Here is a 17531-nt window from a genome sequence, read left to right as displayed (position 1 = left end):
ACAGCAAAGGTGGGGGGTTGGCTGCGCTACCGCTGACGTCATCAGGGGCTCCACTAAAGTTACCTGAGCCGACCGGGGCTATAAGTAACTATAGACTCAGCGCGGCTCCCAACGACAGTCTATGACTTTAGTTACGCCTGCGCACAAGGCTGGCAGCCTGGGGAACTCCGGGGAGAGTCTGGCGGCTCCCCCTCCCCGATCGGGGGAGGAAGCGTGGCCTGGGCGCTGCGGGACCCACCCGCCGCACTGGGAGCCGGGGCTGCGGCTGGACGCCAGCGGGGGCTGTGCGCGGGGCTGCCGCGAGAGCTCGCTGGGGACGTGACTCCTGCGGGACGCCAGGGAAGGGAGCGGCCCTTCCCGGCGGGGCCGCTATGCTGCGAGCCCTGCTGCGGCGCTGGGCGTCCTACAGGTACCGCTTCGTGCCCTGGATCGCGCTGCACCTCCGCCACAAGCGCAGGTGAGGGGGCCGGGGGCCCGCACGCCCCAGCCAGGCCCAGCGCCCCGCGAGTGAGGGGGGAGTTTGTCCCCGGGAAGCCGCCTGCCGTGGAAACAAACCGGCCCCGGGCTGCAGAGCGCGCGACCCAAACGCAGCGGTTCTGCTAGAGGGCCCTTAATCCTCTCGGCTGCTGTTGACCGCCACCTGATCCCATCAGATCCCATTCCCAGCCCGGGCTGTGGGGAGGTAAACGCGGGGATCGGCTTCTCTCTTGCCTCCCCCAAATCGACATCATGCAAGTGCGGCTCGGCTCTGAGTTTATACCTCAGGTATTTGCAGATCCAGTCTGGTTTGTCATCCCAGCAAATGTGGTATCTGCCCAAGAACTGGTTTCATTGCTTCTAGGCAGCGTCGCCAATAATAAGCAGGGGGACAAGGCAATAGGAACTCAGTTCCTATGTCACTGCAGGCGTCAGCATCGGAGATTCCAGCTCCCCCTCCTGTAGCTTTCTTAGGGCATGGCTACACTTGCAGATGTAGAGCGCTTTGAGTTAAACCCGCCTTCGAAGAGCGCAGTAGGGAAAGCGCTGCAATCTGTCCACACTGACAGCTACCAGCACACTGGCGTGGCCACATTAGCTGCTCTTGCAATGGCCACAGAGAGCAGTGCATTGTGGTAGCTATCCCAGCATGCAAGTGGCTGCAATGTGCTTTTCAAATGGGGGGAGGGGGAGGGGGAGTGGAGTGTGACAGGGAGTGTGTTGTGTGTATGTGGGAGAGAGAGTGGGTTTTGGAGGGGCTGAGAGCATGTCAGTATGCTGTCTTGTAAGTTCAGACAGTAGCAGACCCCCCTGCAGCCCCCGCCTCTCTCTCTCACATGCAGAGCATTCCACAGTAATGGTTGCTTTGTCTCGGAGCAGATAAGCATGCAGGCTTGTCAAATGGAGCTGTCAAAGGGCATATCCAAAACAATGACAAGAGTGGCCACTTGACTTAAGGGGATTATGGGACGTTTCTGGAGGCTGATCAGAGCACAGTAATGCAACACCTTGTTCACACTGACTCTGGGGCGCTCCAGTGGGGACGCATCAAACGTTATTCTACTCACTGAGGTAGAGTACCAGCAGCGCTGTAGCCGCGGAGTCAGAGGGCTCTACGTGCCTTGCCAGCGTGAATGGGTAGTGAGCTAGTGCGCCCCGGGATCCTTTAATGCGCTGTAACTCGCAAGTGTAGCCAAGCCCTTAGTTCTGCAGCGGTGACAGGAATAAAACGTAGTAAGAATATATTTTACTCTGTAACATATAAAGCTGAATACACAGAGGCTGAAATCCTGCCCCCATTGAAAACAGTGGCAAAATTTCCTTTGATTTTAATAGGAGCAAGATTTCACACACAGAGCATGACGCTTAACTAGTAAGTTTCTTTTTCCATATTAGCTTTTCAGGGTAGAGCTGCGTTTTAAGGACTATACAAGATCCAAGTCTTGATGCCTGCCCGATGATCCAAATGGAAGCTTAGAGTAACATTTTCAAAAGTATCTAAGTGATTTAGGACCTTGTCTCCTTTTCAATGCGACTTAGGTTCTTAAGTGCCCAAATCCATTTTTTAAAATGAGATTTGGCCTTCAAAGTCACTTAGGTGGTTTTGAAAAGTTTCTTGTCTTAATTTTTTATATAGTGAGCGTGACATGATTTTACTGATGGCTAAATTATCTGTCCCCTGATCCATATGTTCAGTGCACTAAAAAGTTATTTTCTTTTTTCCTTCTGTCTGCTTGATCACATTGTTTATTACCAATATTGCCACATGCTATTTACCTCAGTCTGCTGCTCTGAGATCTTACATCTTACCCTCTTCTCCCAGTGTCCCCTACACATTTTAAAAATCAAGGAATATACTTTCAAAGAGGTACAGCATCAAACTGTGGAATAGTCTTCCAAGGGAAGTGGTAGCTTTGTTTGAGCAATTAAATCTAGAGTGAAGAAAGCATTTGAGAATGTACAGTAGGGAACAATTCTGCAATGGCGGGAGTTTGGATTAGATGATCAAATAGGTCTTCTAATTTTTGTAATGAACAACAGAAGCCCTGGAGTGAATACAACATTAAATTGATTATCTGATGGAACTAATAAGTATCTCAAGCCAAGTTCTTGTCATTTAATGATCTCAGCAGAGCTCGTCTAATGAATCACGTCATTACAATCATTCCTGGGCTGTCTATTATTGCAGTGGTTTTCAAAGTGCGGGTTGCGACCCAGTACTGGGTCGCGGAATGGAAGGCACTGGGTTGCGGCGGCTCTGGTCAGCACCACCAACCGAGACGTTAAAAGTCCTGTCCGCAATGCTGCCCAGTTAAGGCAGGCTAGCCCCTACCTGTTCTGACACCGCTCTGCGCCCCAGAAGTGGCCAGCAGCAGGTCCGGCTCCTAGGCGAGGGGGCCACGGGGCTCCACGTGCTGCCCCCGCCCCAAACCCTGGCTCAACACTCCCATTGACCCCCTCCCGCAACGCAACCCCGAGCCCCGTCCCACACCCAGAACCCCTCATTCCCGCCGCAGCCCTCACCCCCACCCCCCAAACCTCTGCCCGAGCCCTGAGTCCCTCTCAAACCCCTCATCCCCAGCTCCATTGAGTCAGGGGCATCAACAATTTTCTTCAACTGGGTTGCGAGAAAAAAAGTTTGAAAACCACTATATTATTGTATGCTTGTACACTTATGCAGGATGTCTTAACTTAGCAGAAAATGTAGCTTTATAACAATGTCTTACTGATCTTACCATATTACAGAATCCAATTCTGAATAAAGTCGAAAACTAGAAGTGTAAGGCTTGGTCTACACTACCCCCCCCAATTCGAACTAAGGTACGCAACTTCAGCTACGTGAATAACGTAGCTGAAGTCGAAGTACCTTAGTTCGAACTTACCTTGGTCCACACGCGGCAGGCAGGCTCCCCCGTCGACTCCGCGGTACTCCTCTCGCCGAGCTGGAGTACCGCAGTCGACGGCGAGCACTTCCGGGTTCGACTTATCGCGTCCAGACTAGACGCGATAAGTCGAACCCAGAACTTCGATTTCCAGCCGTCGTACTACCTGGTAAGTGTAGCCAAGGCCTAAGATTGTAGATTCTAATCTTGCTATTCTCACACCTTTGTAAAAGAAAAGTCAAAAAGTAACTACGAAATCAAGAGTTTTTGTGTCATCAATTTTAAGTGTTCAACCTAGTAGCTGAAAAAGTTTGGAAATTGTTGTTCTTGGGTTTTATTTATGCTCTAAAATTCTTTCTTAACAGCCATTTCAGGTGGGACTAGATGAGAATGAGACATCAAAAATTTTCAGAAGTGTCCAAGTGACTTAGACAGGTAAGTCCCATTTTCAAAAGTGACTTAGGCACCTAAGGTGAGATTCACAAGGTGGACTTTAGTGTCCTCTGCCACTTTAGGCTCCTAAATCCAAAATTTAGATCCTCAGAAACACCCTCAGCTGTGGCCTAACCCTGTAGGCACTGAAGTTTCCATGTTTTTTTGTGACAAAGGGCTTATCTGGTTTAGACACCTGACTCGAGGAGAAGGTTCATGGCTGTGAATCCCGAGTGGAGAGAGGAGCCTCCCTTTAGCCCAGAGTTAGGCTATGTCTACACAGGCAATTGAACAACAAAACTTTTGTCTTTCAGAGGTGTTAACCTCCCCACCTCCAAAAGACAAAAGTTTTGCCGCAACAAGTGCCAGTGTGAACAGCGTGTTGTCGGCAGAAGAGCCAACCAACAGCGGCTACACTGCGCGACTTGTAGCGACACGGCTGTGGCGACACAGCCATGTTGCTAAAAGCTGTGTAGTATGGACATAACGGTAGACATCTAACTCCCTTTGAGAGGCTGGCCGTAGGCCATACCTCTCCCCATAGTTTTTCTTACTGGCTCGTTTGGGTGGCTCCCCATTTAGCACAGTGGTTTCTGTTAATTCCTTCTTAGGTGCCTACCTGTCCCCATGCATTGTATAGGGAGCCCGGTCACCTCGCTCAGGGCTATGAATCCCACTTGGCAGCGGGGGCCACTAGGTACTGCAAATGCTCAGCCTAAGTCCTTCTTTTGAATATCACCCTTAGGAACCTAACTTTCTCACTGACTTTCAATGAGATTAAGGCTCCTAAGCACCTATGTCTCTTTAGAAAATGGGACTTAGGCTCCTTTGTAATTCAGGTATTTTTGGAAATTTTAACCATCGTTTGCATCAAAATTTAAACCAGTCTTTTTAACAATGCTATAACCAATGCACAAAAGTAGCCAGATGAGTAATATTTCTTTTTCAATTCTACAAGATCAATCGGGCCTCTTTTTAATAGTAAAATTACTTTATATTAACTAATTGAATGTTGTTCTAAGAAATATATATTAGAGCCTCACTAATCAGCACACTGTTTAATCTGCATAGCAACTGTTACTTTCTTCACCACTTAGCACAGGTATAATGAGCAATGTATTGTAATGAGATATCATTAAGATTCAAAGCTTGCATCGGCCATCGGCCTGCATTTTCAAAAATGCATGTACAATTCAAGGTTGCATATGCATGAAAGAATATCCTTTTGTATTGCTTGTTTCAGCCATGTAACGTAAAAGCAATCAAGTGCTTTTTGTTGCCATACAATTTCTAACTGTCAGTTCTTATAGGAAAACTTGATGCTAGAATATTTTTTCTCTTCTGCCACAGGACCATCCGATACGTACCAGAAAAGTCCAAAGACAAAATTATCTCTGATGAAGATGTCCTTGAAACACTGCTGAAAATCTTTAAAGCTCTGTTCGTAAATAACTTTAGTAGACAAATGGACTTCCTTGCCTTACTTCCAGAAGTTAAATCCGAATATCTGAAATTACTGACTATTCAGTATAAGAGATCAAAAACAACTGGTTACAACCATCAAAGTCAAAATATCTTTAATCCGGAAGAAGTTCTGTTTAATACATTAGGGTTCAGTATTACTCGAGATCGGAGTTCACTGATTTCTGCTGGAACAGGAGTCTTTGTTACCAAAGGTTTTGTGCCAAAAGGGGCCGTTGTATCTATGTACCCTGGTAATGAAACACTTTTTGTCATTTTTCCAAATAAGTTAAATATGATTTCTAACTACGTGGGTACTGATTGCATGACTGAATTGGTATCTCAATTTTAACTTTTTTAGCATTTTAACTTTGATACCTTGCCAAAAATCACAGGTTAATATTTGTAAAGGTTTTTCCACGTGTAAACTGATTTGGAGAGCTTTTGGTGACAAGAAAAAAAGATATTTCATGTTCAGAGTACCCAAGATCTGGTTTGAATTGATAGAAAATTTGTCCCTGATTTCTGTAAGCACTAATGCACATGAGTAATTTTATGCATGTGAGCAATCCCATGTAATTCAATGAACCAGCTCATGTTCATAAAGTTGTTCATATGCATAAGTGTTTGCAGGATTGAGTCTATTAATCTCTCTATCGCTATCAGTGGGCAATATAGAAAATTTTCACAGCACAAAGATTTATAAAATTAAGAATGAAAGTAGAATGTACAAGACCAGAATAGGGGAAAAATGGGACTTCTTACTTTGCTCCGACTCCTTGTCTCTTGGAGTGTCATTAGCTTACTTTGCTTAACAACATTTTTAATTCTGTTAGCACTTCAGAGCCAGTACAGCTGTCTGAGAGCAAGCTGAATTCTGTTCTGCTGTGAACATCAACACAATCACCAGTTAAATTCTTAATGCAGAATATTTATTGTGATTGGTGATGTAAGAGGCAGAAATCGATAATCAAACCCCAGGATGAGTTTGAGTTGGCAGTTAGGAACATCAGCCTAAATTTTCATCTCTTGTTGGGACCATTTGTGCTTCTCTGATGGTAGAATCTGGACTTAGCTGGGTAGCTGAGAATTACCCTGCTGTAGTTGAGTTCTCACCTAGTATAAAGTGGTATAGCCAGTTCTGTAGCCAACTGCTCCCCCCAGTGGAGATACAGGGAAGGGGAGCAGGGCAGAGTGGAGTATGCATGGGCTACACCTATTCTGTGTCTCAGTTGGTTTATGGTCCTGACCTAGAGAGACGATAGAGCACTTCTAAGCTCTAAGATGGTAGCACAGATGTACCATGAGAGGGCAACTGCTGGACTGGGGAAACATCAGACCAGTGCAGTTCTGTCCTTTCAAAATTATTAATAGCAGTTTATAAACTGAGGAAAGAATAATCTTATCCCTCTGCCACCTTTGGCCTCTGTCTGGGAGGCTGGATCATGACTACTAACCCCATTTTGACACTTTTATTTATTGCCTTCTAAAATATCCATGTCTGTCTTACAACAGGTACAGTATATCAAAAGTATGAGCCCATCTTTTTCCAGTCCATTGGCAATCCATTTATTTTTAGATGCATAGATGGTGTACTTATTGATGGGAATGATAAAGGATTATCAAAAGCGGTGTACAGGTAAGCAATCAAAAGAAATAGGAGAACAAAAATCAGTTCCCGTATTGAAAGGTATTATAGTTATCTAATCACATTGTTATCTGAAACCAAAAGTATTTGGATTTATCTGACTTACCAAATAAAATAAGTATCATGTATTGTAATATAAGTTGCAGTGCAGTCAGTCTGCTCTCTTGTAATGAGGCTGGAAGCTATTGGCTGTGATATATTAATATCACGTCGTGTGTCAGTCTGTACATTTGTCCAGACCCACTTTGCTGAAAACTGATGCTTAAATAGCTGTGATTTTTTTATAAGGAAAATATGCTTAAATCTAGGTCTGATTCCATATAAAGTTGTAAAAGTATATTTTCAGGTTTCTAATTAAATCTGGTTGAGGGAAAGAAAAGAAAATCTTTCCATATCACGGAGCATGAACTCTGTGGTACCAAGGGGCATATTATCTAGCCCTAACTTGCCTTTAAAAAGCATCGAATAAAGCTGGACTGCAGAAGAGTAAGTCTGTACTTGGAGTAGCCTAGGGGCTAACATGCACTTTACCAAATTTTAGTTTCCAGGGAAATTCAATTTACAGCAACATTGTGCAGAATGTAAACGTCACACATCCAAAATAGAATTAACAATAACGACCAGGAAACAACCTGAAAGGACAGTCCCCTTGTATCTAGTTTGGGTTCTGGGAACAAGACTGAGGCTTACCTTGTAGTGGCCCTTCTCCACGCAGCCCAAAAGGGAAATTAAATGTAATGATATTTCTTTAAAGATGGTGTGTTTGGGGGTATTTTTTGCTTATTGTAAGAATGCCCTCTTTTCAGCTTCTCCGGTAGATTGTTTTATTTAGTCCTTGGGGTTTTGATAGAAACCATATATTCCAAAGCTGGAAGGGACTTCTGTGATAATCTAGTTTGACTTCCTGCATAACACAGCTATATTGTTTAATATTCTCTTTTTAAAGGATCAGCCTCTTTTGAATAATCTATTGTCTGAATGCCGATTTTATACTCTAATGAATCAGTCAAATGCTGTTGGGGAAATGTAACCTAAGTTAACTTGTGTGTATTTCCAGAAGCTGAAATAATGGTCAAAAGAAACATCAAGAAAATAAACCTATATTTCTAGTTAATATTGTGACTCCTTTCAGATCATGCAGCAAGAGGGATCAACTTGGTCCTTTTCAAATGAGTGACATCACTTGGCTCACACCTGCTGTGCAAAATCCACTGGCAATAGGGCAGTATGTTAACAACTGTTCACACAGTAAGTTGGAAGGTAGAGTTCCTAGTCTCCAAGCTGACTTTAAATGTGGAAATGATTTTTGTTGGGGGTGGAGCACTGTAATTGATAAAGAATGGTACTCCATCCAGCAGTGACCTTTTCAAAGAGGCCCAAACACACTTGGTGTAGCAGAGGTTCTCAGGCTGAAATTTCCAATCATTAATGGGAATTGGGTATCCAAATCTGCAAGGGCAGCTTTGAAAATCTAATGTTTGTAGGGTCTGCTAATGCCTAGTGGTCCTGTCCTGCTAGTCTGCAGAATTCAACATTTTGAAAACAAAAGCAGTAAACTTGGACTGTAGGGGAAAGGAAATCCATGACTGGTCCCTCTTATGAAGTGGTCCACAGAATGGAAAAGTTGGAGAACCTCTTATTGCATAATGTTGTTATTACGTAATTTGTCTGAAAATTAATTTGGCAATCCCAATGCATGGTAAACATTTTTGAATGAAAGCTTTTTTACATCACATTTCACTTCCTGACTATAAAAGGGTTTTTTGATTAAGGAAGTCTCAAATCTATATGCAACAGATGAGTCCAGCAACCTCTTTGTTAATTAATATGACTACACTGTGGGATACAGAGAGTGGGGCAACTTACCCTAATGCCCTTCCTCAATACAAAATATATAACTGGATCGCTCATGGGATTGGTTGTGAGATAGGAAGTGTTTCATGGTCCCCACAGACTCTGCCTGTGAAATGAGTGGGGATCTCAGTGCATTGCCCAGGAATAGGTATCCACATCATAAATAAACCACTACACAAGTGCCACCAATGTAGGCATCCTGACCAGAGAGGCTAAGGCGTGAATGGTCCTAAAGATAGAACTAGGTATTATTGATGCTGTAAGCTCCATTCTGAACTATGCAAGCTGGGCACCCTGGTGGTCCAATGGATAACAAGAACTGCTATTTAGTTAAATTAGGCTGAACTTGACCCCTGCTCAGGGGGCCAACACAAGGCCTACGCACCACTTAAGCTCTCAAAATAGGGTTTAAATGGAGCTTATGCGGTGCATAGGTCTTGTGCTGGCTCTCACCACAGGGGTGGATTTCACTCATAATGAGCACAGCTAGTACTTTTTTCAGAAGAATACTTTGCATTTACATATATAAACTGCATACCAATTTCAGTCCTGTATAAGAATTTCTTTTTTCCCCCTTCCCTCCACCTCCCCCCAGACAAGGCAGCCAACGTCTGTTATCAGGAGTTTGATGTGCCTGAATATTTTCCAGTAGAACTGAAACAGTATCTTCCAAACATCACCTACAGCCATGACATGCCTATGTAAGTACACGTATATGTTTTCATAGCATTCAAAAAGCCAAATTAGTCAGTGAACAAAGTTCATCCCTGCTGAGGTGAGCTACACAAAAACACAGCCCTGTTAAGAAAGAGTTAGCATTTATAAGGGAACCTCTTTTATACCTGCACTTATCAGTGTAGCTCTGGGGATGAATTTTGTTTAGCTACTACTAGAGCTGCCAAGGAACAATTTGTGAATTCCACTGAAACAATAGTTATATTTTTGATTGTATTGTAGACAATCACAGGAGCGCCTTTAACTTTAATTCAAATGTAAATTTAAAATTTGGGCAATATTCCTTATCAGCTTATATCCCTTTTAAAGTAGGTGATATTTAGTTAGCATCATCCTCTTAATATCCCTCTCTTCCAATTCACTCTAGATAAGAGCGCAAGCGTATGAGTTTACTAGAGGAAATCCACAATATCTTTATATTCAGGCAGATGCAATTTGAAACGACTAGAGTTACAAACTCTGGCAAAATAAAGACTGTGATAGAAAGGGCAATTGATCTGTAGCTGAATAGTCACAAAATCCTGGCTATGAACTGAGATCTTGTAAATTTATTCTTTACAAAGAATCTGGGAACATTCATTTTTTGAAATCTGAGAGAATTCATAGCAGGCTGAAAACCTGAACAGATTCCAGCATCAATTCTGGTTTTGAATGCAGTTAGTTGCTAATCTGGTCAAGTGGCTCAAGTGCTTCTTGATTTTAGAGATTGGAGAACCTATCACCTTCTTCAGACTTAAATATATTCTTGAATTTAAAGTTGTAGGTGGATCAGCTAAAACTTTTCATGGGGTTCTGGAGCTATTTCAGAATGCTGGTTTTTGTGGGGAGAGAGTGGTTGGCAATATCACGGAAGAGACTTATCACTAATCTCAGACAAAAGACTTAGTTAAGGCAAAATTGAAGCTGAGAATATGTATCAGTAACTTAAGGGTAAATAAAGACTGTAGTTGAATTTCTTGGCTTTTTGTCCCCAAAGTTAAGAACCTACAAGAAACCCAAATATTTGACAAGTGTGGAAATTCACCATAAACAGACCCAACCTACCTTACATTTACCTGCTTAGGGCTCATCTACAGTTGGAAATTACAGCAGAGATTTGACTGCCCAATTCCTATTAATTTTAAATCCAGATTCCTTCTGTGACTTTTAAAATCTCATCCTATATCATAGACTTTAAGGTCAGAAAGGACCATAATGATCATCTAATCTGACCTCCTGCACAACACAGGCCACAGAATCTCACCCACCCACTCCTGTATCAAACCCTTAACCTATGTCTGAGCTATTGAAGTCCTCAAATCGTGGTTTAAAGACTTCAAGGTGCAGAGAATTCTCCAGCAAGTGACCCCTGCCCCACACTGTAGAGGAAGACTAAAAAAACCCAGGGCCTCTGCCAATCTACCCTGGAGGAAAATTCCTTCCTGACCCCAAATATGGTGATCAGCTAAACCCTGAGCATGTGGGCAAGACTCACCAGCCAAACACCCAGGAAAGAATTCTCTGTAGTAACTCAGATACTACCCCATCACCGGCCATTAGGCATATTTACCGCTAATAGTCAAAGATCAATTAATTGCCAAAATTAGGCTATTCCATTATACCATCCCCTCCATAAACTTATCAAGCTTAGTCTTGAAGCCAGATATGTCTTTTGCCCCCACTGCTCCCCTTGGAAGGCTGTTCCAGAACTTCACTCCTCTGATGGTTAGAAACCTTCGTCTAATTTCAAGTCTAACCTTCCTGATGGCCAGTTTATATCCATTTGTTCTTGTGTCCACATTGGTACTGAGCTTAAATAATTCCTCTCCCTCCCTGGTATTTATCCCTCTGATATATTTATAGAGAGCAGTCCTATCTCCCCTCAGCCTTCTTTTGGTTAGGCTAAAGAAGCCGAGCTCTTTGAGTCTCCTTTCACAAGACAGGTTTTCCATTCCTTGGCTCATCCTAGTAGCCCTTCTCTGTACCTGTTCCAGTTTAATTCATCCTTCTTAAACATGGGAGACCAGAACTGCACACAGTATTCCGGATGAGGTCTTACCAGTGCCTTGTATAACGGTACTAATACCTCCTTATCTCTACTGGAAATACCTCGCCTGATGCATCCCAAGACCGCATTAGCTTTTTTTCCAGCCATGTCACATTGGTGACTCATAGTCCTCCTGTGATCAACCAGTACTCCGAGGTCCTTCTCCTCCTCTGTTACTTCTAAATGATGAGTCCCCAGCTTATAACAAAAATTCTTGTTATTAATTCCTAAATGCATGACCTTGCACTTTTCACTATTAAATTTCATCCTATTACTATTACTCCAGTTTACAAGGTCATCCAGATCTTCCTGTATGATATCCCGGTCCTTCTCTGTATTGGCAATACCTCCCAGTTTCGTGTCCTCCGCAAACTTTATTTGCACATTTTGTGCCAAGGTCAGTAATAAAAAGACTAAATAAGATTGGTCCCAAAACCGATCCCTGAGAAACTCCACTAGTAACCTCCATCTAGCCTAACAGTTCACCTTTCAGTATGACCGGTTGTAGTCTCGCCTTTAACCATTTCATTATCCACCTTTCAGTTTTCATATTGATCCCCATCTTTTCCAATTTAGCTAATAATTCCCTATGTGGAACGGTATCAAATGCCTTACTGAAATTGAGATAAATTAGATCCACTGCGTTTCCTTTGTTTAAAAGATCTGTTACCTTCTCAAAGAAGAAGATCAGGTTGGTTTGGCACGATCTACCTTTTGTAAAACCATGTTGTATTTTGTCCCAATTACCATTGACCTCACTGTCAACTACTTTCTCCTTCAAAATTCTTTCCAAGACCTTGCATACTATAGATGTCAAATTAACAGGCCTGTAGTTACCCGGATCACTTTTTTTCCTTTCTTAAAAATAGGGACTATGTTAGCACTTATCCAGTCATACGGTACAACCCCTGAGTTTACAGATTCATTAAAAATTCTTGATAATGAGCTTGGAATTTCATGTGCCAGTTCCTTTAATATTCTTGGATGAAAATTATCTGCCCCCCCCCCCCGATTTAGTCCCATTAAGCTGTTCGAGTTTGGCTTCTACCTTGGATGTGGTAATATCTACCTCCATATCCTCATTCCCATTTGTCATCCTACCATTATTCCTAATATTCTCATTAAAGACTGAGGCAAAGTATTTGTTTAGATATTGGGCCATGCCTAGATTATCCTTAACCTCCACTCCATCCTCAGTGTCTAGCGGTCCCACTTCTTTCTTCGTTTTCTTATTTATATGGCTATAGAATCTTTTATTATTGGTTTTAATTCCCTTTGCAAGGTCTAACTCTACATGGCATTTGGCCTTTCTCATTTTATCCCTACATGTTCTGACCTCAATAAGGTAGGTTTCCTTGCTGACCCCTCCCATCTTCCACTCCTTGTAGGCTTTCTGCTTTTTCTCTGAGATGCTTGCTTATCCAGCTTGGTCTACAATTCCAGCCTATGAATTTTTTCCCCTTTCTTGGGATGCAGGCTTCTAATAGTTTCTGCAACCTTGACTTGAAGTAATTCCAGGCTGCCTCTGCCTTTAGATCCACAAGTTCTTGAGTCCAATCCACTTCTCTAACTAATTTCCTTAATTTTTTAAAGTTAGCCCTTTTGAAATCAAAAATCCTAGTCACAGATCTATTTTTGTTTATCCTTCCATTTAGTTTAAACTGAATTAGCTCATGATCACTCGAACCAAGGTTGTCCCCTACAACCATTTCTTCTATGAGGTTCTCACCAAAATCAAATCTAAAATGGCATCCCCTCTTGTTGGTTCAGCAACTACTTGGTGAAGGAATCCATCAGCTATCACATCCAGGAAAATCTGAGCCCTGTTATTACTAGCACTTGTCCTCCAGTCTGTATCTGGGAAGTTAGAGTCTCCCATGATCACACAATTCCCATTAGTATTTACTTCATTAATGGGGTCTCTATCCATATCTAAATCAGATCCCAGTAGTCTATAGCACACCCCAAGGACTATTCCAGGGGAGGCTCTAGTAGCTTTCTTCCCCAATATGATTTTTGCCCAGACAGACTCTGTCCTATCCATTCCATCACTTCGTATTTCTTTACAGTCTACCTCATCATTGATATACAATGCTGCTACACCACCTTTGCTTTTATTTCTGTCTTTCCTAAACGGCACATACCCTTCAATACCTGTACTCCAGTCATGACTATTATTCCACCATGTTTCGGTTATCCCTGTATCATCTGGTTTCACTTTCTGCACCAGTAACTCTGGTTCCCCCATTTTGTTACTTAGGCTCCTCGCATTGGTCTACAAACATCTTAATTTTTGTTGTTTGTTTGGCTTTGCTCACATTCTTTACCCGATTAGGCACAGACATTCTACCACCAGTATCACTATTAGACTGGTATCTACACTACCCTTCCTCCTTATGTCCATTCTCCTTCCCACGGCTGTATCCTTTCTTACTTCGTTTTCTTCCCTCTCAATGTTAAAATCTGGCGTGGAGATTACCTGGAGATCGCCCAACCATCTCCCTCAAATTCCTAGTTTAAAGTTCTCTTAATTAGTTGTGCCAGCCTCCAACCTAGAAATCTATTTCCCTCCCTACTCAGGTGAAGTCCATCCCGAGACAATAGTCCTCAGTTCTCTGGCCTCCCAGTGGCCATACATCACAAAGCCCTCCTTATAGCACCACTGCCTGAGCCACTTGTTGATGGTCATAATCTTGTCACACCTTTGTTGCCCTTTTCTAGGAACAGGCAGAATCCCACTGAAGATCACCTGAGCCTCAATTTCCTTAACCATCTTCCCCAGCCTGGCATAATCTCCCTTGATATGTTCCAGCAAGAATCTAGCTGTATCATTTGTTCCCACATGAAGGACAAGCAGTGGATTCTTTCCCGCTTCCATTAGAATCCTCTTCAACCTCAGGTCCACATCCCGTATCTTAGCACCCGGCAGACAGCACACCCTTCTGTTCTCCGGATCAGCTTTGGTTACAGGCCTGTCTATCCTTCTCAGTAAGGAGTCCCCAATCACGTAGACCTGCCTTTTCCTAGTGATGGTGCGATTCTCCAGTCTATCCCCTGTTCCCTGTGGCTGCAAGTCCTCTTGATTCCTATTCTCCCTTGCAATCCTCCGCAACCCATCCCATATCCTCCTGGGGCTCATATTTGGTGTTATCTCCATTGACTCTTTCCCTCTTCCTATAGGGCTAGCTGCTCTTCTCTTCTTCCTTGCCCTCTCACCTTCAGCGATGACCTGCTGAACCCCTTCTTCATTTTTCAGGTCTTCAGACCTGTTCCTGAGCTCTGTTTCTCCTTCACCTAGCCTGTCTTTACCTCTGCCTGGTTCTCTTAGTCACATGCTTCCACTATTCACTTTCCTCACCTAGCAGTCTCCCCTAAGAGTTCTTTGGTCCTGCTTCCATCTGCAAGTCTGAGCTTTTCCCTTCAGCCTCCTCATGTCTTTGCTCCATCATTTGCTCGAACCCCTTTCTAAACTCAGAGTTTCCACCTGCATCTCCAATCCTCGGATCTTTTCTTCCATCAGCTCTATCAAGCGGCACTTCATGAAGACAAAACTCTTTTCAGGTACCCCTTCCAGGATCATGTACATGCCGCAGCTTCCACATTCAGTCATCTTCATTGTGTCTTCCACTGCTTGGGTCACTATCACTGCTGCCTCTGTATCTGTCATAGCCTTCTCACCTAAGTCCTGGTAGTCTGGGAAACACAAACCAAAACAAACCCCCCACGAGCACCAAAACACTGCCAGAACACTGCACACTCCCTTCACTAGCCTGTCTGTTCCTCTGCCTGCCTCTTAGTCTCTTCCCCCCCCTTCCTTCCCTTCCCTTGCAAACTCCCCTGTTTGCTGGCATCTGGGCCGCTGCCTGACTACCTTTATAGGACCCCTAGTCAGAGAAGCCCCGCCCCCTAATCAGGACTCAGCTTCTCTCGCAGCACACTGCCCCTACCAGCCTCTACACATACACATACAAATAGCTACACATACCTTCTCCTCCAACAGAACTCCCACTCCCCTGTTTACAGCCCTTGAAGAGTTGAGATAGCGTACATGACAGTAATACTACTTGGCACTTAGCATAGACAGGACTCTCACATTTAATATTGTGCCAGCTAGTTGTGATTCAGCCTAGGGTTCACCATGTCCAGCTGACACGATGTTAAACACAACAGCAGCTTTTGATCCGTAAACTAAGGTTTGTGGGAAAGCTACCACTCTAGTCATATGACCTGGTAGGACAAGGACTTCAGCTGACTGGTCTCCTCTCCAGGGGTGGCTTGCCTGAGTGTAGGTTTATCTGCAATTGGTGGTAGGTGTGTGTAGAACAATGCCCTTGTGCTTGATCATCGTTGCCATAGCCCCTGCCGTCTGCTTTAGTATCTTTTCCTCACATCATGACAAAGTCTTTTGTTTGTGTATACAGCCTGTCTACTTTGTAACAGTATTTACATGTAAATGTTTTCTGTGCTTTTCTTTGGTTAAAGATTGAAATTGGACATGAGTATAGCCTATCATTTGACAGCTATATTTATACCGTAACAAAGGACTTCCAGTTCTTCGGTGTGAACTAGAATTAATATAGCCATAACCAGTCTTAGCATCTTGCCATGATCAGTTTAAAAAATTGTGAAATGCCCCTTTTTACTTCTCTTGTTTTGCAGCCCCTTGAGGTGTGTGGTTCTTGTCGCTCTCAGAGAGATTAAGCAAGGAGAAGAGCTTTTTTCTAATTACTACACCATTGTCAACTGAATCAGTGAAACCATGGATTAAAGAATTCTTTGCCATTAAGATATTTATTGTGTGTACACTTGGCATCTGTGTAATGGAGAGCTGTGCTTTCCAATTAAAAATGGGCTACAAAGCTGTATTTTCATGTAAATATTATTTCAATTTTGATACAGTTGTGGAGGTTTGCAGCTGTTTACATCATTAAGTTTACCGATGCTAATGATACTGCTAGTTTAATTGGTTTTCAGCTAACTGCACAATAGCTCATTAAATTAAAATCTAGTTTCTGAGTATGCTATTTCATCTTCTGTTTTGTCTCTATGCACATCACTGTGATCCATTTTAAACCTCTAACCCATTCTGCTGTTCTTGCTATAATGGACATAATTTATACAAAACATCTCCTTTCAGTAAAGTGTGTCTGCTTCAATTGTGTTTCTAAGGGGATCCTCCGCACACCACACTTCTTCATAATTGCAGGTGCAATTAGATCATATTAATGGAACATTACATTTGAAAAATAAGTTCCACTCTTACTGCCCCTTTTTTTTATAGCAGTAGCTTTCCCTACACATTTCTGAGGTGTGCCGTTTCACATGGTGTTTTGAAAGACTATTTTGAACTACAGTTTAACTAAACTTATGCCAGTGAAGTGTCTTTTTGAAAGCAAGTGTCTAATATTTTTGCTAACGTGATCATTCCCCAACACAATTTCTTTGAAGCATGATTTGAAAATTTTATTTTCATAAACTCTAGAGAATGTTTCAGCCTTTAGGTCTGGTGAAGCAATGTATGATTTCCCCCAATGCCTTTATTCCAAAGCTGCAAGCCTACCTCCCGTTTTGTTTTGTGGGTAGGGTCAGAACACAGCCCTGGTTCCAGTACATGCCATTTCCCTTCACAGTGCTAATGTTAAACAGGAAGCAGAGTGGTCTGCTATTCTCACCAGTGTCCAGTCTCCTCTTCAGGGGCCAACCTGGAACCCGCTTCCCTTCTTTGCCATTTGTTCTTCTCACCTCATCTGAGACTGAATCATGAATTGCTTTAGAGGGGCCTAGTTTTAGCAGAAGATTGCTAAGTGCAAGGCCATCTCCTCAAGAGATCAGAGCAAGCAACAGAGCTGGTTGACCTCTGCAGAAGAGCCTGGATGCAAGGACAGTAACCAGTGCCTTCTCTTTCACCCCCAAGAAGACAGTGCAGCTCTCAGACTCTCTGGCTATTGTATCTTCTTGTGTGTTTGGCACAAAGTGAAGTTTACAGCCATATGGAAATTACTAGTCTTGGCATTTT

The 17531-nt window shown here is 43.1% G+C and overlaps 1 protein-coding gene across 3 annotated transcripts; it reads left to right on the top strand.

The window, feature by feature from the left end:
* The first annotated feature begins 318 nt into the window (after positions 1-318).
* On the top strand, positions 319-16536 carry SETD9 (SET domain containing 9). Of its 3 annotated transcripts, none has more exons than XM_054032023.1 (7): positions 319-409; positions 3725-3794; positions 5142-5506; positions 6768-6891; positions 8033-8148; positions 9350-9455; positions 16175-16536. In XM_054032023.1, exons 3-7 carry the CDS (start codon positions 5257-5259, stop codon positions 16260-16262), a joined length of 684 nt encoding a protein of 227 aa, XP_053887998.1. In that variant the 5' UTR covers positions 319-409; positions 3725-3794; positions 5142-5256; the 3' UTR covers positions 16263-16536. The 3 variants fall into 3 exon arrangements, with proteins under 3 accessions (XP_053887998.1, XP_053887996.1, XP_053887997.1); XM_054032021.1 differs by having other exon boundaries at positions 367-457; XM_054032022.1 differs by lacking the exon at positions 319-409 and adding an exon at positions 675-765.
* Positions 16537-17531: the final 995 nt, after the last annotated feature.

This window comes from Malaclemys terrapin, chromosome 6, assembly GCF_027887155.1.
Source record: "Malaclemys terrapin pileata isolate rMalTer1 chromosome 6, rMalTer1.hap1, whole genome shotgun sequence".
NCBI classification, from domain to species: Eukaryota; Metazoa; Chordata; order Testudines; family Emydidae; genus Malaclemys; species Malaclemys terrapin.
The sequence above is the reverse complement of the archived record's forward strand: the minus strand, read 5'-3'. Positions and strand labels throughout refer to the sequence as shown.